At 36.6% G+C, this 25,208-nt stretch overlaps 6 protein-coding genes across 11 annotated transcripts; 1 reads left to right on the forward strand and 5 right to left on the reverse strand.

Moving 5' to 3' along the window:
* Nucleotides 1-656: 656 nt before the first annotated feature.
* On the reverse strand, nucleotides 657-3,136 carry LOC111438180 (protein trichome birefringence-like 34). The gene is made up of 4 exons (XM_023076134.1): nucleotides 2,489-3,136; nucleotides 2,215-2,411; nucleotides 1,262-1,423; nucleotides 657-1,183 (listed from the first exon to the last, which is right to left on the reverse strand). Exons 1-4 carry the CDS (start codon nucleotides 3,011-3,013, stop codon nucleotides 808-810), a joined length of 1,260 nt encoding a protein of 419 aa, XP_022931902.1. The 5' UTR covers nucleotides 3,014-3,136; the 3' UTR covers nucleotides 657-807.
* Nucleotides 3,137-4,456: 1,320 nt separating this feature from the next.
* LOC111438183 (abscisic acid receptor PYL4-like) lies at nucleotides 4,457-5,508 on the reverse strand. The gene has a single exon (XM_023076138.1). The coding sequence runs from the start codon at nucleotides 5,250-5,252 to the stop codon at nucleotides 4,626-4,628; it is 627 nt and encodes a 208-aa protein (XP_022931906.1). The 5' UTR covers nucleotides 5,253-5,508; the 3' UTR covers nucleotides 4,457-4,625.
* Nucleotides 5,509-9,622: 4,114 nt separating this feature from the next.
* On the reverse strand, nucleotides 9,623-11,706 carry LOC111438181 (mitoferrin-like). 4 transcript variants are annotated; one of them, XR_002709629.1, is made up of 4 exons: nucleotides 10,837-11,705; nucleotides 10,561-10,749; nucleotides 10,443-10,509; nucleotides 9,623-9,883 (listed from the first exon to the last, which is right to left on the reverse strand). XR_002709629.1 is itself a non-coding variant. In XM_023076136.1 (3 exons), exons 1-3 carry the CDS (start codon nucleotides 11,566-11,568, stop codon nucleotides 10,498-10,500), a joined length of 933 nt encoding a protein of 310 aa, XP_022931904.1. In that variant the 5' UTR covers nucleotides 11,569-11,706; the 3' UTR covers nucleotides 9,890-10,497. The 4 variants fall into 4 exon arrangements, 1 of the variants encoding a protein (XP_022931904.1); XR_002709628.1 differs by having other exon boundaries at nucleotides 9,982-10,509; XR_002709630.1 differs by lacking the exon at nucleotides 9,623-9,883 and adding an exon at nucleotides 9,890-10,151.
* Nucleotides 11,707-14,768: 3,062 nt separating this feature from the next.
* Nucleotides 14,769-15,592, reverse strand: LOC111438185 (cilia- and flagella-associated protein 251-like). The gene is made up of 2 exons (XM_023076141.1): nucleotides 15,050-15,592; nucleotides 14,769-14,970 (listed from the first exon to the last, which is right to left on the reverse strand). The coding sequence occupies exons 1-2, from the start codon at nucleotides 15,513-15,515 to the stop codon at nucleotides 14,909-14,911; spliced, it is 528 nt and encodes a 175-aa protein (XP_022931909.1). The 5' UTR covers nucleotides 15,516-15,592; the 3' UTR covers nucleotides 14,769-14,908.
* A 1,477-nt stretch (nucleotides 15,593-17,069) lies between these two features.
* LOC111438182 (gamma-interferon-inducible lysosomal thiol reductase-like) lies at nucleotides 17,070-18,485 on the forward strand. The gene is made up of 5 exons (XM_023076137.1): nucleotides 17,070-17,400; nucleotides 17,472-17,537; nucleotides 17,620-17,757; nucleotides 17,830-17,922; nucleotides 18,022-18,485. Exons 1-5 carry the CDS (start codon nucleotides 17,146-17,148, stop codon nucleotides 18,181-18,183), a joined length of 714 nt encoding a protein of 237 aa, XP_022931905.1. The 5' UTR covers nucleotides 17,070-17,145; the 3' UTR covers nucleotides 18,184-18,485.
* On the reverse strand, nucleotides 18,013-21,142 carry LOC111438184. 3 transcript variants are annotated; one of them, XR_002709631.1, is made up of 6 exons: nucleotides 20,738-21,011; nucleotides 20,453-20,594; nucleotides 20,269-20,370; nucleotides 19,122-19,210; nucleotides 18,523-18,692; nucleotides 18,013-18,117 (listed from the first exon to the last, which is right to left on the reverse strand). XR_002709631.1 is itself a non-coding variant. In XM_023076140.1 (6 exons), exons 2-6 carry the CDS (start codon nucleotides 20,913-20,915, stop codon nucleotides 18,945-18,947), a joined length of 606 nt encoding a protein of 201 aa, XP_022931908.1. In that variant the 5' UTR covers nucleotides 20,916-20,978; nucleotides 21,106-21,142; the 3' UTR covers nucleotides 18,812-18,944. The 3 variants fall into 3 exon arrangements, 2 of the variants coding, with proteins under 2 accessions (XP_022931908.1, XP_022931907.1); XM_023076140.1 differs by lacking the exons at nucleotides 18,013-18,117; nucleotides 18,523-18,692 and adding exons at nucleotides 18,812-19,054; nucleotides 21,106-21,142 and having other exon boundaries at nucleotides 19,137-19,210; nucleotides 20,738-20,978; XM_023076139.1 differs by lacking the exons at nucleotides 18,013-18,117; nucleotides 18,523-18,692 and adding an exon at nucleotides 18,812-19,054 and having other exon boundaries at nucleotides 19,137-19,210; nucleotides 20,738-21,008.
* Between the last annotated feature and the right edge of the window lie 4,066 nt (nucleotides 21,143-25,208).

The following is a 25,208-nucleotide window of genomic DNA, read 5'->3' on the forward strand; positions in this document are numbered from 1 at the left end:
TTCTTGTTATAGTTTTGGCGGGAGGAACTTGGTCTTTGATTGTGAGTTCTTAAACATTGTTATGATCTAAAGACCTTAGTTCTAACGTTTTGGGTTCTTAATTTTGAGAATTTGGATCTTGATTATTGTTCTAGTTTCTTATCCTTGGTTCTTAGTCCTACATTCTTGTTTCTTGTTTCATGTTCTTTGAGACACTCCACTTAGGATTACCGGTACAAGACATGAACCTGGTCACCTATGTCCAAGACTTTATACGTTATAAGTAGCATAATCTAAAACTTGCATCCAAGGAACGCAGTCTGAAAGCTTACCTCTAAAGTTTCATGTAACACCCAAAAATGAAGAAAATTAGTTCTAATAAGAATAAGTTGTCGAGTTAAGACCCAAATGATCCAAAGAAATGATCCAAAGAAATGATCCAAAGAAAGAAGTTAAGGTATTTAACCACACATAAGTGTCCTCAAAATCAATCCTATGTCCTAAGAAGTAATTTTAAGGACTTAAAGACTTTTTTTGAAAAAGAATTGGAAAGAAAAAAAAGTAAACAATAAGGATGAAAAGGAAGAAAATGTCATTTTTCCAATTTTCAAGGAAGGATTCAAAGCATTCAACAACCCAAAACTAATTCTCGTGAGCAGTAAGGGGCGTCTAGAATCGAATGAAGCCATACCGGCAATTTTACTTTTTTTTTTGGGATGAAAAGTGAACATTTTACAATCTTGATTAGCAAATTCAAATCTATTAACCTTTTCTTACAACTCACCCAAGTTCTTAAGGTGGGTTTGTACAAAAATTGATGGAAGAAAGCTAATTCAAACTTTGGTTAGAAGGGTTGGTTGGGTGGAAAATATAAGCATAAAGAAGCTCATTCCACACATCAGGCACACCAGGGAGACACCAATGAATGCAATCGGCATAAGAGCTTGGATTTGAAATTTGATGGGGCTTCAATGCCTCCCATTGCTTTCTGTATACGGATGGGTGAGCTTCTTTTCTATACTCTGTGAGCTGCGTAATGTTGATCATCTCCACATTCAAGCCTCTTGTTTTGAGCTCAGCTAACACTGTTTCCACTATCTTCATCATCTTTGGATCTGTCCCATTTCCTCGATATCCAACCTCTGCTATCTGCTCTGTTTCGCCGTAACAGTTTTGGCCTTTGTTTTGCCCCCATTCCTCGCCTCTGCGCTTTGTGCAACGCCTTGTTTAGTTTCAGATTCAAAGAAAACACAGCATGAATGGGGCGACATTGTGCTCATACCTGTCGTGAATGGGTGACATGCTCATGAAGAACACTTGGGTGTTGTTTGGATTTATGTTTACTTCCATCCAATCTGCCCACGTTCTTAATGCCATTTCATAACCGCGTCTCATCTCCACTACTTTCAACTTGCTTGTTTCTGATTCTTCAAACGATCCGAACCTAAACCCAAAATATATATAAGTTCTTATTATAAGTTTTTGTTGAGAATTGATGGGAGAGGAGTCTCATGTCACCTAAGTAAGGAGTTGATAATGGGTTTATAAGTAAAGAATACATGGATTAAGGAGGATAACGAAACATTTATAGGGGTGTGGAAACCTCTTCTAGTAGACGCGTTTTAAAAATTTTGAGGGAAAATTCAAAACGGAAAGTCTAAATAGGACAATATTACTAGCTGGGCTTGGGTTGTTACAAATGGTATAGAACCAAACACATTGCGGTGTGCCGTGAGAACGTTGGTTTCCCGAAGAGGGTGGATTGTGAGATCTCATATCAGTTAGGGAGAAGAACGAAACATTCTTTATAAGGGTGTGAAAACCTTTTACTACTAGACAATAATGGGCTGTGTGGGAACAAGGATGTTGACCTTTAAATGAGGTGGATTGTGAGATCTCACGTGGGGAGGAGAATGAAACATTTTTTATAAGTGTGTATAAACCTCTCCCTAATTCTTTATAAGGGTATGAAAACCTCCTCTCTTAGCAGTAGACACGTTTTAAAAACCTTGAGTGGAAGCCTAAAAAACCTCTTCCATCGTTAGTAGATAAGTTTTAAAAATGTTGAGGGAAAGCCCAAAAGAAGAGTGAAAACCTCTTTTAGTAGGCTCATCTTAAAAACTCCGAGGAGAAGTATGAAAAGGAAAGCTCGAAAAACAATGTTAGGCATTACAAATACATAGCCTTTTTTGGATAAACAAACCGGGAGTTCATGAGAGCTAATGGATCACTTACAGGGCTTTAATCTTGGGGATTCTCCACCAAAGATAAGTGTTGAAAACGAGTATGTGGGCGTCGGCCCAATGCTTTGCGTGCTTTTCTATGGCTTTCACTTTGACTATCCGATCTGGCAACCGGTGGTTGACTGGATCGTCCGAATTTGACTCCACCATCAACGGGGACCAGTAGAACTCTATGCTCGCATTGTATTCCTTAATGTAAATCCAATATTCATTCAATAACAACTACTGAATCAAATCAAATAAACATTCATAACGTATCTACTCACGGTGGCCTTGAACGTCATCAACGACCCATTACTCTGCATCGACTGCAGCGCCCGCGGAATAACAGAGCCCACAAGACACACCATCGAAACCCACTGCCCACGATTCAACGAGTCTCCCACGAACACCATCCTCTTATTCCTCAGCCTCTTCAGCACCGCCGTCGCATTAAACTTCGGCAGCTCGCATTCATCCGGCTGCCACCGCCAATTCCGGTACCCCAAATCCTCCCTCCCGAATTTCTCACACGCCAGCTGATCCGACATGAAAACACACTCCCTCTCCTTGTAAAGAGGATACGACTCATTGTCAAAAACCCACTTCCCAGTGAACAAGTCACAGCCACCGCCGCCGCCACCGCCGCCGCCGGTGCTGTAATTTTCGAGAACTTGGGCGGCTCTGTTTTGGGTAAAATAAACGGCGGAGATAAGGAGAATGGCGATTAAAAGCGCGAGGGCAGCTCGGAAAGTGGTTCGAATTGGGATTCCCCAAGTGGCGTTGGGGATTAATTGGGGTTTCTTTGCCATTTTGAAGAACAGAGCAGAGAGGTGTGTATTGAAATATGGGAGTTTTATTGATTATTAATGGTATGATGTTGAGTGTTGGGGTTGGTGGGAAGTGGGTATCGAGGAATTTGGTTTCCAGATAGGAAGCTTGGAGTAGAATTATTATTAGATGGAAATGGAAATGGATAGCGTTTCAATTCATGGTTGGGTGTATTCAAGTTTTAGTATAATCCATAGTTTATAACTAATTCACCTTTCGGTATGAAAACCAAAATCGATTATACAATTTGGGATTCTTTAACGTAAAGAAACTTCAAAAACATTTCCCAAACAAACCCACAAAATAGAATCAAAAGATGTTCATATTTGGCAGATCTCCCCTCTTCTCCTCGTTCCCTATTTCTTTCGTTAGGATTGGTGATTCGTCCATGGCGTCCACTCAATTGACCCAAAAATAGAGTTACAGTCCAATCCTAATTTTAAGATTACTTTAAAATACTTTATATTTGTAACTATGAAATGAATGTAACACTTAGATAGATGGTTGAATTGGGCTGAGAACTCTATCATTCATCCAACTCAACCTAGCTACATTTGTAACAATAAGTACATGTCAGCTCAATGTGATGTGGTTGGTTATTCAGTTGGTGGATAGTATGCCCTACAAATTCTCTAATGTTTAAATAAAACTTTTAATGTCCTTCTCCGGACCCCATAATATATATATATAATCAAATATAGCTAAACTAATTATAAAAATTTATTTTGAAGCAAACTAGAAATTATGAAAAGTAGGTGAATGATTTAGGTTATATTTATATAAAAATGCGAAGGTATTTTTAATTAATTTAATTGAAAAAAATGACATTTTAAATAGTTTGGTTATGAATATAAAACATGCTTAATGAACAAATTAGTTGACTAAACACATTATAGCCCAAAAAAAATACAAGAAATTAGATAATTAAGATAAAATAAATTGGATAGGAGTTGGTTTCAAAAGTGAAATATTTTATTTTTTAAAAAAGGATGAAATTGGTTGAATATTAAAAAATAATAATAATGATAATAAAAAAGCATCACCCCTCAAGTTGCACACCAACTTGCAGAACCCAGTCTTATTCAGCAATTCTTTCTTTAAAGAGAGAGAATAAATTATATTTTTTTATTTATTTATATGCAACTTGCATACTCCAATTTTCTTTTTTATATTAAAAATAAATAAATAAAATGGAAATTGCTGAGTTGGCAGAAGACACAGTTTCAAATTGTGGGTTTGTTCTTACCTAATTTCCACCTCATCCATTCCATTCAAAACCCCAAATTAATAATAATAATAATATTTTTAAATTACGATATAATAAATTTTAACCACAAAAAATAAACCCAAAAAAGCATACAATATATATATAAAGAACATTATTTTTAATAATAATAATATTTTCTGGCTTTTTAAAATTTAAATTCGAGAAAAAAAATGGTTCTTAATACATTCAATTAACATGATATAATATATATATATAAAACATTATTTTTAAAATCAGCGTCAAACAAAACGACCTCTCACCGATTCTATCCAGCTAACCAAAAAAAAAAAAAAAAAAAAAAAAGAAAAAAAGGATTACAAGACCGTTCACGGCGGCGCCGCTCGGTTCCGGCCGGTTAAGTTCTCGGCGATCTGAGTCAGCGACTGGAGGTTACATCGAACGATGGTGTCAATGAACACGCACGTATCCTCCTCCGTATTTCCCGGCGGAATATCGACGACGTACGATTCCACTACGACGGTGTCGTCTCCTTCCGGGTGGAGCGTCGTGACAGACCGGTAGTTAGCGAGGCGATGTTCGCCGCCGATGACGCTGAAGCTCATAATATGGCGTTCGTCGTCGAGAATCTCTAGCCGTTCGGTGCTGTTTGCTGCTGGAAGACCGGAAATGACGTGGACTTCACGGAGGCTACCGACGTTGCCGTCTCCAACGATGACGTGGCAACTCTTGACAAAGTGCTTGTACGCTTGTGGGTTGTCGAAACGGCGGACGACGGACCAGACAGTGGAGACAGGGGCAGCGATGTCTTGGACGACGGCGGAGCAGCACTGGTTAGAGGAGACCACGTGGTTGTGATAACGCGCCACCGCATCGGGGACTGTGGTAGCGCGTGAGGGAATCTTGCGCTTGAAAAACCCCGGGGGGGCGGTGGCGGAGGGAGCAGGCGTTACCCGGTGAGAGGCGGCGGAAGATTTAGGGGGATTGGGAGGCATTATACGGCTGAAGGGTAGTGGGGGGATTTTTTGTTCCGGTGGCGAATTTAAATAGAGATGAAATCGGAGGCGGCCGTAATGGTCAGACTTTGGTAGGCAAAATCGGAAGAAGTTTAAGCGAAGTTCATGAGAGGGGGCAAGAGGGGCAACTTGGATGAATGAAATGACGAAAATACCCTTCTTTTATTTTGTTTATTTGACTTCAACGGTGGATAAAGTTTAAATATATATATGTATGAATAATGTGGAAATAATTAAATAGCGTTTCTGTAATATTATTAATTTCTACATCAAGGATGAATTAAAATTAGGGAGAGAAGAATAATCCTTTTTGGAAAAGAAAAAGAAAAAGAAAAAGAAAAAAGGACAAAAAAGTAATTTAGCAAATAAAAAAAGGGAAATAAAAGGTGCGCAAGAGGCATGACAACTGGTAATCAGAGTGCCAATTAGGCAATCAAGTTGCTGAATAAAGCGTAATCCAAAGGATAAGATCAACAAATTTTGTAATTATTTTTCTAATTATTATTAAACCCCTTAAAATGTCATAATTACTATATTATGATAAATAATAAATTAAATATTTTCTTCTCTTTCACAAAATATAATTTTCAAATTTTTATTTTTACTCTCAAACATTTTATAAAAAAATTTTAAAATACCTTTAGTACAAAAAAAAATTTAAAATTTTTAATTTTTTAAGAGTATTACATGCCTTTTACAATAAAAATATAATTTTTTAATTTAATGATATTTTTTAAACATTTTTTTTTAAGTTCCACGATATTTTCCGAAATATAATAGTGGTCAGTTTTTGACCGTTTAAGGATGTTTTTTTTTCAAAAGGTTGAAGAGTTTTATTAAGACGGTTGAAAATTAAAGATATTTTTTAGAAACACGATGATATATATATTAAAGAAAAAAAAAGGAATGATTTTGATAAGTGTTGGGAGAAAGGAAGGTATTGGTGGGAGCCAAAAATTTGAAAGCAAAGGATGAAAGGCATGTGAGTTATATAAATTGTTAGATGGTAGTGGTTATAGGGTCATGCCCCTACTCTTGTTGTGTTTAAAGAGTAGGGACCATTGAACCATTGAACCATTGAAAATGCCCATCATCCTACCATGTCACATCAATCAAAAACTCCTTAAAACTTTCTTATTTTTATTATGTTTTTTTTTTTACAATCTTAATTTTAAAATATTTCAACTTGTATTTTATGTATTCCAATCTTGAGGGAAGAAAATGGTCGAACAAACACGTGTGGGAGCAAAATCGAGTGGCTATAGGTAGGGCATGATCGGTATAGTCTAATCGAATCAATTTTTTTTTCACTCGTTTTGGCTTATTGAAAAAATGATGAAAAAAATCGAAATTCTGGCTAGATAACCATGTTTAGATTATTATAATATGTCCCTTGTGACGATATCTTAATGATTATACTCTTATACAAATACAATTAGAGGTTTCCTAACATCCCCTAATTATAACTTGGTTTGGTTATCCACGGTTCAATTAGCGTTTTAGAAAGGTCTATGCTTTATTTGTACTCGGTGGAAACTTTTTGGGTTTTGTAAATTAATTCTTTTTAGTGAATCTACCACAACAGAGGTTAGCGCTAGTACCTTTATAAGTCGGTAGAATTAGGGTTGAGCCTTGAAAATGCATGTACTCTATGAGAACTTTATGAGCGCCCAGGGCAATTAGGGGTCACAAATCACTCCTTAATCGTGATCTTGGTTGGATGAGAGAAATGAACCACAAAGGTATACGAGAGTTGACTAGATTGAGGGTCGCTACCTCCTTTATGATGTTTAAGTTATGGGGCCTGTAGCGATCTTATTTTTCTATTAAAAATATGGCTATCATGACATGTCTGTTATGTTCAGAAAATTCATTAAAAATATTTCATAAACGATGTAAAACATCGTGATTTTAGATAACATGTCCTGATATAATCTAGAGATTTCAAAAAAACAAACAGGAAAGCAACTACCCTAACTTCGATCACATGGCCATGCACCATGCCATATAAGAGGGGCCTTTGGTTCCGCCTTTTGGTTTAGGCAAGGTTGTATGTGTGGTACTTCCCTATGTACGACCCACGCATGCAAAAATGGACCCACTAGGCAGGCTCGTATACGTAAACCTGGCTCGTCGGGCTAGCACTCACTAACAGATTCGAGGACACCACAAAGGGAAGGGGCCCGCATAACGTCATGACAAACATAAATTTCATAAGGTATGCATCCGTACTAATCATAACGGAGAAGTATCTTTACGTATATGACGCACAAAATGCATTAGGTTCCCATGGCTTAAAATCATGACATAGGTTTATGATACAAGTCAAATCTCCATTCAATTATAATATAATGAGTCTATGAATCATGCATACATAATTCATGTCAAATCTTTCGTACATAACATAGCTTATATGGCATGGTGTATGGAGGTTTATGCATTATACGTTATCAATATCATAAACATGATTCTTCAACATGGTATAATCACATAATAACATGGATTATGAACCTAGCATAACACAACATAAATAAACGTTTGGCTAAAAAGGAACTGAATTGACGACATCAAGTTAATCTATGTGGAAGCCCAATTTTTTTTATGGAAGCCCAATTTAATCGGTGGAAACTCACGACATCAGGTTAGGGCATATAATACGATTCAACTCATCCAATGGTGTCAACTAAATAAACGTTTGGCTAAAAAGGAACTGAATTGACCAAATAGAGGTCTCCGACCCCAATCATTTATGGAAACGTAAAAAAAACCGCTCTAGAATGGTCCAAAATTGTAGGAAAGGGTCCTGGGCTGTACTTTAACTTATTTGACTAATGTTTTATTGGAATATTATCATGCATGTTTTAAATTGTAGAGTATTTTTAAATATTTTCTCAAAAAAGAAAAGTCACTACAATAATAAATAGATCGGGATGACGTCAAATAAGAGCAATGACTAGTCTACTTTCATGAATTCGTTGTCCCAATAGTATGATCAGGTGTTACTCTTGTAATAAAAAATATGGACACTATGTAGTAGAGTTCCTCAAGAAGAAGCACGATGAGGAGTAAAAGCTTACACTCACGCAGGATTAAGAGCCCGCACTAATGTTGGCCGAAAAGATACCCAACCTATTGATGCTCAACAAAGAGAAGATTATGGCGAACCTTCTCACAAAAGGAGAAGACCGAGTGGAGACCAACATGTGGTACCTTGACAACGGAGCAAGAAATCACATGACCGGAGTTTGGCGATGGATTATCAATTTGAGCAAGAAACCACATTGCTTAGATTATCAATTTGAGCAATGCAACCGACTTTATAATTGATGTTGAAAATAATATCATCTTGAGTTTGAGCAAGAGAAAAGCTTCTAAAGGTCAAAGAATGAGTATAGATTCACCGAGAGAGGAATATCATTTGACTCCAAAAGATGGTTTACTCAAAAGTTCTACGGTCCTTTTAAATGAGAATTCATTGGAGATTACGAAAGAGGGAGACATACCAAGTCTTGTAGTTGTCTATCGTCAGAGTAACAATTTTATACATATCGCTAGTTGGTCCATTGCTTTCATTGTCATCCCTCATCCCTCATTTTGCAGCTCCAGCATGCAACTGATTTTGTTGCCGCTCATTTCTTTCGAGCTTACTCTTTTTGTGCTTTCAAGTCCGATAAACAACTAATAATATGTAGGGTGCAAAAAAGAGTCGGGTAGAGTCAAAAATAATTTTTTTTTAAAGAAAAAACATGTTATTGAATGCATCTTGTATTTATGCCATATATATCATATTGACAATATGATGTATCCAAACCTTATGTTTTGAGCTTGAACTCTTATATGATATAAGATTTATCCAAAACTAGTATTACACTCAACTTAGGATGGAATTTTTCAACTTTTCTTTTAAAATTTTAAAGTTTTATGGTGGATTTGGTTGAAGAGAAAAATACTTAGAAAATTATTAGGAAACCAAGAAAAATATTTCGGCCAAGAATTGTCCAAAAACTCGAGGTAATTGGTCTTGGGTTATTGTTTTTTGAAAACTCGAGAGTTATAGATGTATTTAGGAACTGATTCTTGAGTATGTTGTTTTAGGCGAGGAAACATCACAAATTTCTTGTTTCGACTTGGTGAAAAATGTCTCGAAATTGAAGTTCTTGGAGATTTCAAAACTCAGTAAGGACTTGTAGTTTTTCGAAAGTTTGAATGAGTTTATTAGGTTGTGTTGGGCTAAAATTTACTTAGGGAGCACTAGATATGTGGTTTACAATTTTGGTGAAGAAGCCTAATCAATTCAGATTAGGAATTAGATGATATCAAAATGAGAAAGAAGAAAGTTTGAAAATCAAAACAAAAAAGATTCACTAGATTCTGGGCTTGTGTAGGCGTACAACAAATAAGTTACGAGCCAGTGTCAAGCAGTCGACCAAAGAACGCGTATGAATCAACCAAAGACATGTATCGTCCATAGGTTTTAATAAAATTAAGAAAAAATTAAAAATAACTCAGCAGAGTCGCTAGAAAACGCAAGGATTCCGGGGCATCCTCAATCGAGACCAGGCCCCCTCACTACCGACACCGCTCCTACTTGCTCCTTCAACCATAGGCACCTACAAGGAAAACATCAAGACAAAAGATGAGAGAAAAACACAAGCTAGAGAGAGGAAATCAAGAATATTCTAGCAAGGCAAAACCCACAAAAACCGACATGAAACGCTTGGTTTACGTCACGTAAAAGACCGCCGACGATCCCACATGCACGAGAAGTAAGCTTTATAAGTGGTATTAACGTCGTGTGTCATCAGAATCTAGATTCAATTTGTGGGTTTTGAGAGGCTCATGGATTTGTCGTTTTAGGCATCTAAAAGTCCCAAAAGTCTGGAAAGAAAGCAAAGAGCTCAACAAAGAGGTAGAAGAGGAAAAACAACGAGTAAAGACGTCAGAAACGACCATGGAGAAGAGAGAGAAAGGAGATCGAAAAAATCGCACTAGAAACTAGGTGAAGAAGACAAGTCCATCAGGCCAAACCCGAGCCAGTTGACGTTCTCTTTCAATATGTATTACATTTTTGTAGACGAGTGTTTGTCATTTCTCAATCTACACCCTTCACTCACATATCTATAATTCAAAAGTTAGTATTACAATACAAGTGTAAGTTGTAGTAGTAACCTCTTTCTTCAGTCCTCCTAATGAGTGAAGTGGTTTAAATGGTTGCATGCAGCTTCTAATTGTTGTTCTAATTGTTGTTCTAATTGTTGTTCTAATTGTTGTTCTAATTGTTGTTCTAATTGTGGAGGTGTTGGAACAATGTCTTTGAGGCTTCATAAGTGGACCAGGCAATGGCAGCAGCAGGCGCATGGAACAGCATCCTTGGAATCCACCCTCTCATCAACCCGCTCTTCCCATCCTTCTTCACCACATGCCTAACCACAGATATTATTGAACTGCTTGAAAATCTGTCGCACCCACACACTCCCTGTTTTGTACACTAAAACCATTGCCTTAGCCATGCTAAAACAGAGGACCCCTCTCGAGGCCAACAAGAAGCACAACCACACATTACCTGGCACTGCAGCCGCGTTTTCACTACGTCTAATGGCGTTGTAAGACCAGCAGCAAGAGACCCAGCAGCCGCACCAGCCGTAGCATGGACAACCAACCCCTCCCCGCCTTCGCTTCCCGGCGAGCCCTCCTTCAAACCCCTTTTCACAGCTTCATAAATGGCAAAATGGGCAGCCGTGTACGGGGCATTCATCAAAACAGTAGTCCAATAAGAAGCATAGAACGCCCCAATTCCTTCCTCGACCAGAATCCTCCTCGCACAGTCCCTCACTCCCTTATAAGGACTGCTCTTCAATTGCAGTCTCTGTTTCACCACATCCATCGGCGTCAACGCGGCGTCGCTCGCCACCGTTGCACAGACTCCAGAAATGGCGTGGGCTAATGGGTTGTTGGGATTCCCAATCGAAAATCTTTGTTTGCAGAATTCGTATACAGAGAAGTATACGGCGTGTGCAGGTCCTGCTCCGAGACCCATTGCTCCGATTCCACGGTAGAGCCCGGCCGGACCTTCCGATTTGAGAATTGAACTGAGTGCTTGTCGGAGGGTGGATGATCCGGCAAGGGCTTGGATTCGGGTCTTGAGTGTGTCCACTGGAAACATGGCCATGTGCTCGACAGACCCTGCAATTGATCCGGCGATCATGAACTGCCAGAAGGACAGGCCGTCGCGGGTGGGCGGGATTACTGAAATTTCGGGGCGATAATCGGGAGAGTGCGAGACGGTTGTTGTCATGGTAGATTGAAATTGGCATTAACAGGGGATTGAAACAAATGGGCACAGAGCATGTTTTATTTTTTAAACTAGAAAGATGCGGAGTTCATTCCTGTTGATTCAAAGCTTGTTCATCTTTGTTCAACCAATTTGTAGGGAATAATTGTGGGGTTATGTCAAAAAAGATGAATGAGAGGAGGTTGTAGGTTGAACTGGGTGTTAATCTTATCCTTAATTATCTGGAGAGAATCAGATTAGTCTTTTGCTTGTGCAACATCTGGTGTTTATACCATGTGGGTACAATTCCAATTTTTGGCATTTTTCTTAAGAATATAGTCTTAAGAATTATACTAAACTTGTGATGTCACACATTGGTTGGAGAGAACAAACCACGTGTGAAAACCTTCCCCTAACAGACCCATTTTAAAGCCTTGAGAGGAAGTCCGAGAGGGAAACCCCAAAGACAACAATATCTATTAGCGGTGGGCATAGGTTGTTACATATATATTTTAATTAATTAAGTTATACTAGGTTACTATTTATTGAAATTCTTACGATAACTCTCATTTGGAAATGAACCATAAGATTTTATCACCACTTTTTTTCTTTTTTTAAGTCAACTTTTACAGCTTTAAGAACCTAAAAAATACCAACAAGAAAGTTCGTAGGCATCTTTCTTTATAAGAAAGTTAAGTTTAAAAGATTCTCGAGAACGGTTAGGACAATAAAACTTATATGGTTTACTTCAAATCTAAGCTCCTCTTACTTTTTTTTTTCAGTTCATATTTAGATTAAAGCAATGTTTTGTTTCCCTCTCCAACCGATATGAGATCTCACAATCTACCTCTTTTGAGAGCCCAAGCATCTCATCCCACTGGCACACTGCTTAGTGTTTGGCTTTGATACCATTTGTAACCGTCCAAGCCCACCTCTAGTCGATATTATCTTATTTGAACTTTCTGTTAAGGTTGACGTTTGCTAGGGAGAGGTTTCTCCATACTCTTATAAACAATACTTCGTTTCCCTCTACAACTGAGATGGAATATCACCTTTTAAAACTATTGAGCATTAAAGATAAATGAATTCTAAGTTTACATTTATCCTGAAAAGGATTGTGTTATTAAATGTAACGCATAAAAATCGGTTTGGATCCAAGCTCTTCTCATCCTCTAATAGAAACATAGGAAACACATGAATCAAAGAGTAGCCTTTAAGTGATACCCATGGCGGTGTGTGCAGAGAAGAAGATGAAAAAGTCTGTTTTCAATATGTGGTGGTGGTGTGTGGTAGTGTTCTCTCTATACGTGTGTATATATATATCGATACTTCTGTTTCTTTTCATCAAAAGGCTTCTTTTATCTCTATAATGAACCTGTCTATAACCACAACTCCATAACTTATTAGAATTATTAGAAGTGGTCATCATACCATAAACTATATCTCTTTTCTCAACCTCATGGTTTAGAGTTAGATTTAAAAGGCTCCCATTCGGCTAAATTTGGTTTTGTTTTACATAACCTACAAGAAATTGTGGAGTTCTTCGTATAGCTCGAGTAAGTAATAGAGATGAAGATGAGACTACTGAGAAGATAAGAATGTATGTGTAACAGTCCAAGCCTACCGCTAACTGATACTGTCCTCTTTGGATTTTCCCTCCCGACTTCCCCTCAAAGTTTTTAAAGATTTCCACACCACTATAAAGAATATTTTGTTCTCCTCTCCCATTTTATGTGAGATCTCACAGCACGACTCTTATCTTAAGAATAAGATAGTTAAGGATGAATGGATGATGTGCGGCCCGAAGTGAGTTTGCTTAATTTGACGTCTCACCAATTGGCGGCTGCCCCCATGGCTTTATCCATATATCTTCCTCTCCATGGCTTTATCCATATATCTTCCTCTCCATTGGATGGAATGGAAGTTTGAGTGATTGACATATGAGTTTTAAGGTTTGGTGAACTCAAAGTCAGCCTCTAATGGGAACGAGAAAGAAAAATAAAGAATGGTAAGAAACACAAACTTCAAAAACATTTACCATTTTTAAGGTTAGGTTAGGTTAGGGGCAGACATGAAATGATGGATTGAATCACCCACTTCCCCTTCCCATTACCTTCAAATATCCCATCAACTTCCATCACTGCCCCCATGGGGTGGATTCGATTAGGGGCAAAATGGTCATTCACCTTGAGACCTTCTCCAAACTTAACGTAATTCGATTAGGGACAAAATGGTCATTCATCTTGAGACCCATCCCTTGCCCCCCAACCTTTCCGATCTCATCCAAACCTACCGATGCGATCTCATCTATCTATAATAGTGCGTGCTTCTCAAGCTCTTCACTACATCTGATATGAACCAAGAGACGTCAATCATACAATATACTTCCATGAAGATGTGAAGAAAATATTGTTGAAATTATCAAAAGATATTTCAATTCATGCCGCATTGAAGAAGAATGAAGTTTCAAATAGTACATTTTGGGTGGATTATAATTTAGAATAATTTAGAGTTATTGTATTTCATGAATGTATTTTAAGACTTTTAGTTACTTTAGGTTAGAATTACGTAATGGTTAATTATGGTCATTAAGTAAGAATGTTACGACCCTTGTAATGTCTTTAATAGTTTCATTTTGAGACTATATAAAGCTATGTATGTTATATTTGTAAGTAGACTTAGAAAATATAGTAAAATGAGCATTTGTGCTCTTTTTAAGCCCATGACTAAGTTTATTTGCAATTCTGAGTAGTTTAGGTTGCATGTAGAATCATTCGAGCTCGACATGATCAATTTTACTTGTGGAGTGATTCGAATCTCAATAAAGTGTTCTTGTCTTAAGATATTTGATCAATAAGAATCATTTAAGCTACACGTGATCGATCTTGCTTGTGGAGTGATTCTCGAATCTCAAACAATGTTTTTGTTTTGAGATATTCGATCAACAAGGTAATCTGAATCTTACGCTCCTTGCAGTGATTTCCACATATCAACATCTCGCTCTCTTCTAATTCTCGACATGACATTACTTATATAAAAAATTATTGAAATTTCTCTTATTTAGAAATGTCTACAAGGTAAGGTAGAGACTATAAAACTTTTTTCATCTCTATTCTCACTAAATTTTACCTTTATTATTGGAAGGATCGGGATAGAGATTCTCTATTCAAGGACGTGCAATGATAAGATTTTCATAAGAATTTCTTTTGCATTTTTAAAAATAATTATTTTGAAGAAACTTTTTAATACATGATTTCTATTACTCACCCAATACAAATGGAACACAAACTTAAATTTAACAAACACTCCTATGAACAATGAACAATGATCAATGAACAATGAACAATGAACGCATTGGAACAGTTCATTCATGGATAACGGAGTGTATCAGCATCGCAGCTTCATCTGTTGTGGTCACTGCATCCCCTGTTTCATTCATCACAAACCCAAACAACTCAGATTCAAATTAACACATTCAAAATCTTTACCTTATAAACATACCCACCTTGAAGTGAAGCAGGCAAGTGGGACACAATGTTATCTATAATGCCACCGCCTCCTCCGCCGCCACCGCCGCCGCCGCTTTTGTCACTTTCCCCTTCCCCTGTTTTCTCACAATCCACAACATTGCTTACTTCTTTCCCTTCCTCTGCATTCACCATGTTTGAAATCAAATTCTTCAGAAACCCACTTTTCTTCTCTTCTTCTTCTTCTTCCTCTTCTTCTTCTTCACATACTCTGTTCGACATGAAATTCTTCAGAAACCCATTTCCTTTCCCTTGCTCTGTTTTTTCTTCACTCACAACCCCACTTTCCTTTTCCACTTCTCCTTTCTTCTCTTCACTTCCTTCAGTAGACACCATGTTCGAAATGAAATTCCTCAGAAACCCACCTGCCTTTTCCTCTTCTTCTTCACCTCCGCGTTGCTGGGTGAGGTTCTGAGACAGTTCCTCTGTTTTTCCCTCCTCCATCTTCGAATCTTTTTTGCTGTTTCGATGAAATTATGGAACTTTCTTGTTTATATAGCCAGAAAGTTGCAGAGGAATGGACGAGCGTCTCGTTGCAAGTGATGATTAAACAAAAGGAGGCTCTTTTCAGGTTACACGTATTTGGTAAAATTCTGTCGGATGGGGAATTGTTTTTAGCGAATAATAATTCGACGCGTGGATATTTATCAAATATTTAAATTTAAGGTCGGTGGGAATTTTATTATAAAATATTTATCGGGTTGTGTGCCGGGTCGGATATGTCGGAGTTCGTGGGCCTTCCCAATTTAACCCATATGTTTGGGTCGGAAAAACTCCAATATTTATGGCCTCATACATTTAAACCACTTTTGATTTTTTTTTTAATTAATAAAAAAAAATTAAAAATTCAAGAATTTATTACATATTGTTGGATGATGAAATTCCCACGTCCGCCAATTTAGAGAATGATCACGCGTTTATATAAATAAAGAATACTCTTTCCATCGATACGAGACATTTTGGGAAGCCCAAAACAAAGTCATGAGAATTTATGCTTAAAGTGGACACTATCATACCATTGTAGAGAGTCGTGTTCATATAACCATTTGTCTTTACTATAAGAGAAATATCCTTTATTTTTTAAGGTTTCAAAATTTGTTTTAAGACGGAGATACTTTAAAATGGGTACTAGTTTAATATTAAGTGTGTGGAACAATACCACATTTGTGTTAAATTTCCATGTAGGGTTTATTCCAACGTAAAATGCTCACCAAAGATGATTCATTTTTTTTTTTTTTCATAACGCCAAAAATCAATTTCAAATTATTTTTTGGTCTCTATAAATAAAAAAGTTGTTCTTTTAGATTATGTTTTAGAATTTGTACTTCATTTTCTACTTTTAAAAATAGAGAAAGAAGGAAAAAAAAAAAATAATAATAATAATAATGTAACCCTAATACAAAGTTAAGTATCTAATGCAATGTTATTTTTTTAAAAAATAAAAAATAAAGGGTATAAAGAGAAAATTCTCGAATTACTAGTAATAAGTAGGATCAATCTTGTTATAACAGTTCAAGTTTAAGCCCACTGCTGACAAATATGGGGCGTTTTGGCCTATTACATATCTCCATCAGCTTCAGGGTTTTAAAACGCATTTATTAAAGAGATGTTTATACACTCTTATAAGAAATTCTTTATTCATTCGTTCCCCTCTCCAACCAATATGAGACCTCACAATCCACTCTCGCTGACACACCATTTGGTGCTTGGTTTTAATACTAATATTGTATGTTTTAGTCCGTTACATATCGTCATTAGCTTCACGATTTTAAAATGCGTCTACACCCTATAAACAAAAATATAATTTACCCCGATGATTGGAATGGATATGTTTGGATAATGTAACGTTTTTGGTTTGTTGTTGTTATTCCAAAATAAAAAATTAAAAGAAAAACACAAGTGGGTAAAGATAGAAAAAGCAAAATAAAAATAAATTGAAAAAGAGAGAGTCCAACGACACCAAAGGCTCCAACTGACAACGACACTGTCGTCAGATATTATTGATATAAAAACAGCAGAGCTGATATCAATCAAAATCTTGTTCCGGCATGATCCGCAATTGAGTCGCCTCATAATGGGTTGCCTTAGCCCACGGGACGCCCCCGCCGTGACGGCTCTGTTGATGTTGCTGTTGTTATCGCCGTCGCCATCGGCGTCGGGAAAAGTAACAGTGTCGGTGTATTACGAAGCTCTGTGCCCTTTCTGTGCGAACTTCATAGTGTACCATTTGGTGAAGCTTTTTGAAAACGGACTCATCTCCGCCGTCAATCTCCGCATGATCCCTTGGGGCAACGCCTGGATCCAACCCGACGGCGCCTTCTCTTGCCAGGTATGCCTCCCAAATCCTCCTTGATTTTGATGGTTTTTCACTGATTCTGATTTGGTGCTGTTTGGGTGCAGCATGGACCAGATGAATGTATGTTGAACGCCATTGAAGCGTGCACAATTTCAATTTACCCTGATACAGTAAAACTCTCTTAATTTTGTTCAAATATAATGGTAACTATCTTGAGAAGATGAATAAAATCTGTGTTTTTGGTGTGTGAAGGAAAAACATTTCAGATTCATCCATTGTGTTGAGGGATTTACAGTGCAAAACAGACACAATGAATGGACTAAGTGTTTTGACATTGCTCAGTTGAGTGCTATACCCATAGATTGCTACAGAAATGGCCATGGAAAACTGGTAATGCTGCTTTCTTCTTCTCCATCTTCTCTCTGTTTCTTGACTCTAATAATGGAAGCCGTTGAAATGCAGCTTGAAAAAAGCTATGCTTATGAAACAACTCAACTCAACCCACCTCACCGATTCGTTCCATGGGTTATTGTCAATGATAAGCCTCTCCAAGAGGTTGGTCAGCCTCGACTCGACTTGAGCCAGTTTGAATCATTGTTCTTTCTTTGCCTTGTCATTCTCTGAAATGAACCTGTTTTCTTTTGTCTGAATCAGGACTACCAAAACTTCATGGCATATGTCTGCAAAGCTTACAACGGCAGTCCTGCACCAGATGCTTGCAGGTCTATAATGCTCGACGACCGCCATTACCTGCAGAGTGACAATGTTGGCAGTCAAGTTTGCTACGTAACTCCGCCAAGAAACGCGACATCTTAAACGCTGGCAAGGAGAGATCTCAAGATCAAACCAGTCATAAATATGGATACTAGTTTCTGTTTCAAAATAACAGTACAAGAAGAAAACTATAGAGTATAACTATTTTAGTTTCAGAGTTATGATAAGATGATGCTAATGTTTGTATGTTGATGTAATCTCGGATCGCTCGGATAGAGCGAAGTTTGGAACTTAGTTAAAATGGTCAATGTCTGATGTTTTCCTCATACCAAAAACTAAGAAACTACCACTCTCTATGTACTAAAAATTGCACACTTCTTCAACATGATTGGCCAATTCAACTATTAATTCTCTACAAAAGATTAGGGGAAAGCATAGAACCTGATATTCCGAACTCCATCTTACGAAACATACTGAAACTGAATCTGATATCATGATTAGAAGATGATGGCTAGATCTTGTCTTTCTTGGTCGCTGCTTGTTCAACAAATGAGTATTATCACCGTAAAATATCGTCTCAGAACTACAGCATAATTAGATACAATGACATCCTGTGATAGTAAAATAGTATCATAATCAAACTAATTTAAACTGCCATATGAGATGAGTGGAATGAATACAAGTTCAGTTGGCTCCCTTGAGAACCAATTATCCGTGGAAATGAGCAACATTTCATGGAATGGCGTCTAGAATAGATAGGCATTCTTTTCATCAAAAATCTTCAAGAACTATGGAGATGTGATTTACAATAAGTTATCACAAACAATACAGTACTTTAGAAATCATTGCTTTAAACATTGGTACTATGGGGAATTAATCATATTCCAAATGTCATTGCATATATCAAAAGAAGACATCTTAGTCGGATCCAATTCAAACTTCTGCACAACCCGTTTATTTCTATCCACAATATCTGTAGTTGATTAACGTTAAGGTAAAGTAATAGCCAGAGAATATATGTATAACAGAAGAGTAGAAACTCAGATGAAGGATACGGCCAGATATTTTGGAGTGATCATCCATGTTTGGAATGATATCAGTGACAGATGCATACATTGAAAGCTTCCTCCTGTAAGAAGAACAAAAATGTGTATCAATTTGGAAGATGTAGAATTGTCGGGTTAATGTCAACTAAAGATTACCGAGATTCGACTTATCAAGTATCAACCAGTTTAAATAAGTTCATAGTAAAGAAGAACATGGTAATTGTAAACATTGTAAATCCAGTTCCTGGTGTTATTGTCTAATCCACCTCCATCTACACAAGAAACTGGTGTGGAGGCATTAACAAATCTCAAATACCCAGAGAAGAGAAATTTCTTGTTCTCAGCACAGAACACAGATTCAAATGCAGAAGCAGATCTAAGTTACTTCAGAAGTGTTAGAGGATGGGTAGGAGAGAAGTCCCACATCAACTAATTAAAGGGTTGATCATGGGTTTATAGGTAAGGAATACATCTTCATTGGTATGAGGCCCTTTGGAGAAACCAAAAGCAAACCCATGAGAGCTTATGCTCAAGGTGGACAATATCATACCGTTGTAGAGAGTCGTGATTCCTAACATAGTATCAAAGTCATGCCCTTAACTTAGCCATGTCAATAGAATACTCAAATGTCGAATAAAGAAGTTGTGAACATCGAACGTGTAGTCAAAAGTGACTCAAGTGTTGAATAAAGGGTGTACTTTGTTCGAGGGCTCCAAAGGAGTCTAGCCTCAATTAAGAGGAGGTTGTTCAAGGGTTCCATAGGTCTTAGGGAGGCTCTTTGGTGTACTTTGTTCGAGGGGCGGATTGTTGAGGATTTTCTTGGGAGAGGAGTCCCACATCGGCTAATTAAGGGGTTGATCATGGATTTATAAGTAAGGAATATCTTCTTTGGTATGAAGCCTTTTGGAAAAGGCAAAAGCAAAGCCATGAGAGCTTATACTCAAAGTGGACAATATCATACTACTATTGTAGAGAGTCGTGATTCTTAACGAGAAGAACACTAATATGCATAAAGATTATGGTTGTCAGATAATATTTAGAACTGCACATTAATAAAATAGACATAAATTTTACAGGAATTAGTTCATAGCTACTAAATTAACAGTCACATCTTCACTATAGAAATTAGATATATACTCACTGCGCCCTAAGTTCTTGTTGTTCAAGTTTCTTCGTTGCCTGCTTCTTTTCTTGAACAGAAATCCTTTGTCGGTCTAGCTCATTAATCTGATTGGAGACAAGTGTGTTGAAGAAAATCATTCAAATACATTAGGGAGAAAGAATCATATCTCAAATCTAACTCATAAATTTAATTATATACTCATCTAATCTCCTCCATGAGCAAATGTTCTTCCCTAACTTCCTCTTCGATCTCCTTTTCAAGAATATCCATTTCATCATCTGCAACAGTTCTCGCTTTCGCCTCCTCTGTTTTCACCCGACATTCCTCGATTTTCTTCTCATAATCTGAATCAATTAACAACTCGTTAAACAAATTATACGGAACCAACTCTCACAATTCGTTCACCCCCCAAAAAAAACCCAAAATCACTAACCGCGAAACGATTACGAATTTAACCTATTTTTCGAGAGAAAGAGAGAAAATAGACCTTGAACTGAGCTGTGAACATTACGGGAATCATCGTGAGAAGAAGATTGAAGGGCGTTGAAATGTTGGAGACATTGATTCAAGGTTTGAACGTCGTTTTGGTCCTTCAATAAAGCCACCAGATCGTCGCCATAAGATAAGAGGTCCTCGATGTTCATCTTTCCGGAGAAATCCCCCATTCCTCTAAATCAACAACGAACCAACAACGAGATTGGAGAGAAGATTGATGTGATGATACAAATTTTGAATTCAGGAGCCACTAGTCCAGACTCAGTAGGTCTGAATCCTAATCTGTCGACGTTTCGTGGTTTCATAATTACAATATTTGAAACTCACTCAATTTCTTTTTAAAAAAACTCACCATTTCATTTAAAATCTCTCTCTCATTTTGTTTTTTCTAGGAACTTCATTAATTTCATTTGAGATACTGTTTATATATATATATATATATATATATATATATATATATATATATATATATTTTTGTTGAAAGATTCAAATTAGTATATTAGTATAATATGTGTTTAAATTTATATTAAGTAGATAAGAAAAAAAAAATATATTTATTGTATTATATATATTAAATATTAAAATAATTAATGTATATTAGATATATTAAATAAATATATATATTTAAAATTAGAATGAGATTTATGAGTTATTATTTGAATAAAATATAAATTTAAATATATAGATATTAAAATATCTTATTTTAAATTTGAAAAAAGATGGTTCCAGTGTTAATATGGTCGTGGGAGGCTGAGTTGTAGATACCTTTTAATTTGGTACGAGGGTCCTTAAAGTATCTCGTATCCAAATCTATTAGTTAGATGTCTTACTGCAACGACTCTAGATTTATGTTATTCTTGCTATCATCATCATAACATATTCTCTTATGCGGAAATCAACATTTAAAACATCATCGTAAAATATTGTCATGAAACAAATAAAATATATTAAATAAAACAAATAAAATGATAAAAGTAAAGACACGGTGTACTAATCTAAAGTCTAGAAATGAAATACTATTATCTTATACATGTGTCATGGTCTTGATTTGCAATGTCGTTGTCAGCGGTACAGGGGCTACTTGCATTTACCATTATCTTAGTATACGACTTGAGTAATTTAAAAATTACTTAGTAAGTGACCCTACTATTGGGATCAAGAAATACAAACACGTGCAACTTATGTTTAAGGACCTATCATTCAAACCATCATAGATGTGGCTTAAGTTTGGACAAAATTGGATGTGTATTACTTCCCTACATTGTTGGTCCGATTCGAGTGGCGGTTTGGGGCGCGGTTCAAATCATGGTTTGGCTCTGTTGGACAGCGGGTCTGTTGGTGCTGGATTACGGATCGGGTCATCACGTTGGTCGAGTAGAGGGTTGCAGACGCTGCGTGTCGCGATCTAACTAGACCCGCCTTGCTTCACTCCTTGTCTGACGTGTGTCTGTCGTCTACCCCGATGCATTTCTCCACCCGCCGGATGACACGTGTCTCGCTAGCATTTTCTCTCTCCTCCTATGTAGAAGAAATCCAATTTTTTATTAGTTTTCCGTCAATTTTCTCATTTTCATATCTTTTATTCTAGGTTCCTAATCAATATAGTTTCTTTGTCAGTTATAGGTCCTATTCAAACTATATCCTAATATTTTTCTTGAATTTTTTACTCTAACATAGACCAATTTACGAGCGTCGAAAGTAGGTACGTTCATCTTACTGTCCTAGGAAACAACTCTTGGATCAACAGTTTCCAGTCACAATTTCGGCCAAGTCCTTCACGAAATCTAATTGGAGAATTCCCTGGATGAACATATCAAGATTTTAGATGTTGATTCACAAAGGAAAATCGTAGATCTAATAAAAACGCTCAAGATATTACCTTGCTATTTTTCTCAATTTCTTGACGGGAAATGGGACTCTGGCCACCCAAATCTTCGTGCCATACATTCTTCCTCCCCTTTGTAGGTTCTCTACACTCTCTCTATCTATTTCTTTTCATGCAGCCCCTTTCCTAGGGTTCCACTTGGACCCTAAAGTGGAGGGGCAAAATTACCTATTTACCCCTCTATTGATAATTTTTTTTTTTTCTTCCTTTTCTTCTGATGCTACAAATTCTTCCCCTACCCTAGAAACTTTCGTCCCCTAAAGTTGGCATCTCTTAAAGAAGTTCGAAATAGCTCCTTGGGTATTCTTCTCATTCCCAAGTTGCCTCCTCATTGGAGGTATCCCATGAGACTTTTATCAAGGGAAACACTTTGTTATGTCAACGCCTTGTGTCATGAAGTCAAAATTCTGGTAGGTTTCTCCTCGTAATTCAGGTCTTCTCGGAGATGAAGCGTTTCATGTCTTATCACATGTGTAGGGTCTGGCATGTACCTTCACAACATGGATACGTGGAACTCATTATGCACGACAACGAGGGTTGGGTGGTAGTTCAATTTTGTAACTTGCCCTTATGTTTTTGGGTAGAAAGTTGTGCTAAATCTTAGTTGCTTTTCGAAAGCCTTCTGAAGACCCTTCTTAACGTGTGAGGTGAACCTGGTGTTTTTGTCTAACACTATAGAGGCAAGCACTCCGTGCATGTGTACTATATTTCTTATTTATAGATGAGCCCATGGATCCACTTAATATTTGGCCTAGGCTCGAATGAGTGTGTTGTCTTGGTTACTATGTCTACAATTACCAAGATTACGTTAAGACTCTACTTGTTCTATGGCAAACTCGAGATAAAACATTTAAGTGTGTTGTCATGCATACTACTTCCCATTTAAGGGTTGTAGCAATCTTGCTGAGCGCTATCTCAAGGTGTTCTCCTACTGACAGGTCAAACATTGTCTTAGGAATTCGCTATGTCCTTCCTCGTCCCTGGCCACCAGTAGCATCCTTTCAGATGGTGATACATCTTCGTACTTCCTAGGTGGAACATATAAGATGTATCATGAGCTTCAATCATAATGTCTTTCAGGATTTTTTTATCTCGAGGATCTATAGGCGAGTTTTCCATAGCAAACCCCCGTCTGAAGAGATTAAATACCCTGCTGGTCTCTCTATTTCTATTTGATTTCATACATTGTTGAGGTTCTCGTCAGACTTTTGGGCGTCAATACCTCGTTTTCATAAGGTAGGTTGCACGGTCATCTGTGCTATATGAGTGGTACCACCTCTTACTGCAATCTCAATTCAACATTCTTCATCTCATTTTGTAACTTCTCTTGTTTGGTGATCATTGCAGAAGTAAGATCGGTCTTCCTATTCCATGCGTCAGTTACAATGTTGTCCTTCTGATACAGAATCTCGATGTCTCTTTATCAATTCTAACCATCTTCATTATCATATATTTCATTCATCTGCATGACCAGGTACTTGATGTCGGCTTTTTGACCCTTAATCTCATTTTAATTAATTTTAATCAATTAATTGAGTGATATTTTGATGATAACAAACCTACTTTTACTTATTAACAATTTTCAGTATTTTGAACTGTCTATAGTATAAGGTTAAGAATAACGATTTCAACGACTTTTCAATTACTTAAATCAAAGCTAAAACGAAGAAATTACTGTTGAGACAACATATCCGACGTGATGATGTGGCAGCTAAATCAAAATGATAGACAAAATCAAAGTATGACCCTTATAATTTTGGAAGAGTAACAAATGAGGGAGTTTTTCTTATTATTATATTTCTAAATAAAATTATTTATACATAATATAAATTTGAATCTAACAGTTACTCACATCGATTTTTATTATTATTATATTATATTATTATATTTTGAAATTTTGGTGTTACTCACATCATTTTTATTATTATTACATTATTATACTTATAATAAATTTTGAAATTTGAATTTAGTCGTTATTCACATTTCCTTTTATTATCATTATATTATTATATTTATAATAATTGAATTTGTCATTTCTCCCTTATTCATCTTGATTTTTATTATTTTTATATTATATTATTATATTTAAAATAATAAAAAAATAAATTTAGAAAAATTTCATATTATTTACTTTTTAATCTCTCCCTTCATTCCACTTTTAACACAATCCAATAGTGATATTAATTCCTACTTTTGGCCGCTTTTCATCTATTTAAACTCATAACTTTCCCACATCTTTAACATACAACTTCCATAATTCTTCCATCTTCAATTTTGCCTCGTTATCGTGAGATTTTTATTATATTGCGAGAAAATAATTGTGAATGCTCAAATTGTAAATCTACTCTTTTAGAGAGTTTGTGGTGTGTTCCTAATCTACTCAGAGTTTGTGGTGTGTTCCTAATCTACTCTTTTAGAGAGTTTGTGGTGTATTCCTACAAAATTCAAATACTTATACCGGTTTGATCCTATGCCGTGGAAAGGATTGAGTTTGCTCTTAAACTCATAAAAAGAGCAGTATAACGGTTGGGCTCTAATCCGTGGAAAGAGTTGAGAAAGTTCTTTGTTCAAATTCCCA

Source organism: Cucurbita moschata, unplaced genomic scaffold (genome assembly GCF_002738365.1).
Source record: "Cucurbita moschata cultivar Rifu unplaced genomic scaffold, Cmos_1.0 Cmo_Scf00072, whole genome shotgun sequence".
NCBI lineage: Eukaryota > Viridiplantae > Streptophyta > Magnoliopsida > Cucurbitales > Cucurbitaceae > Cucurbita > Cucurbita moschata.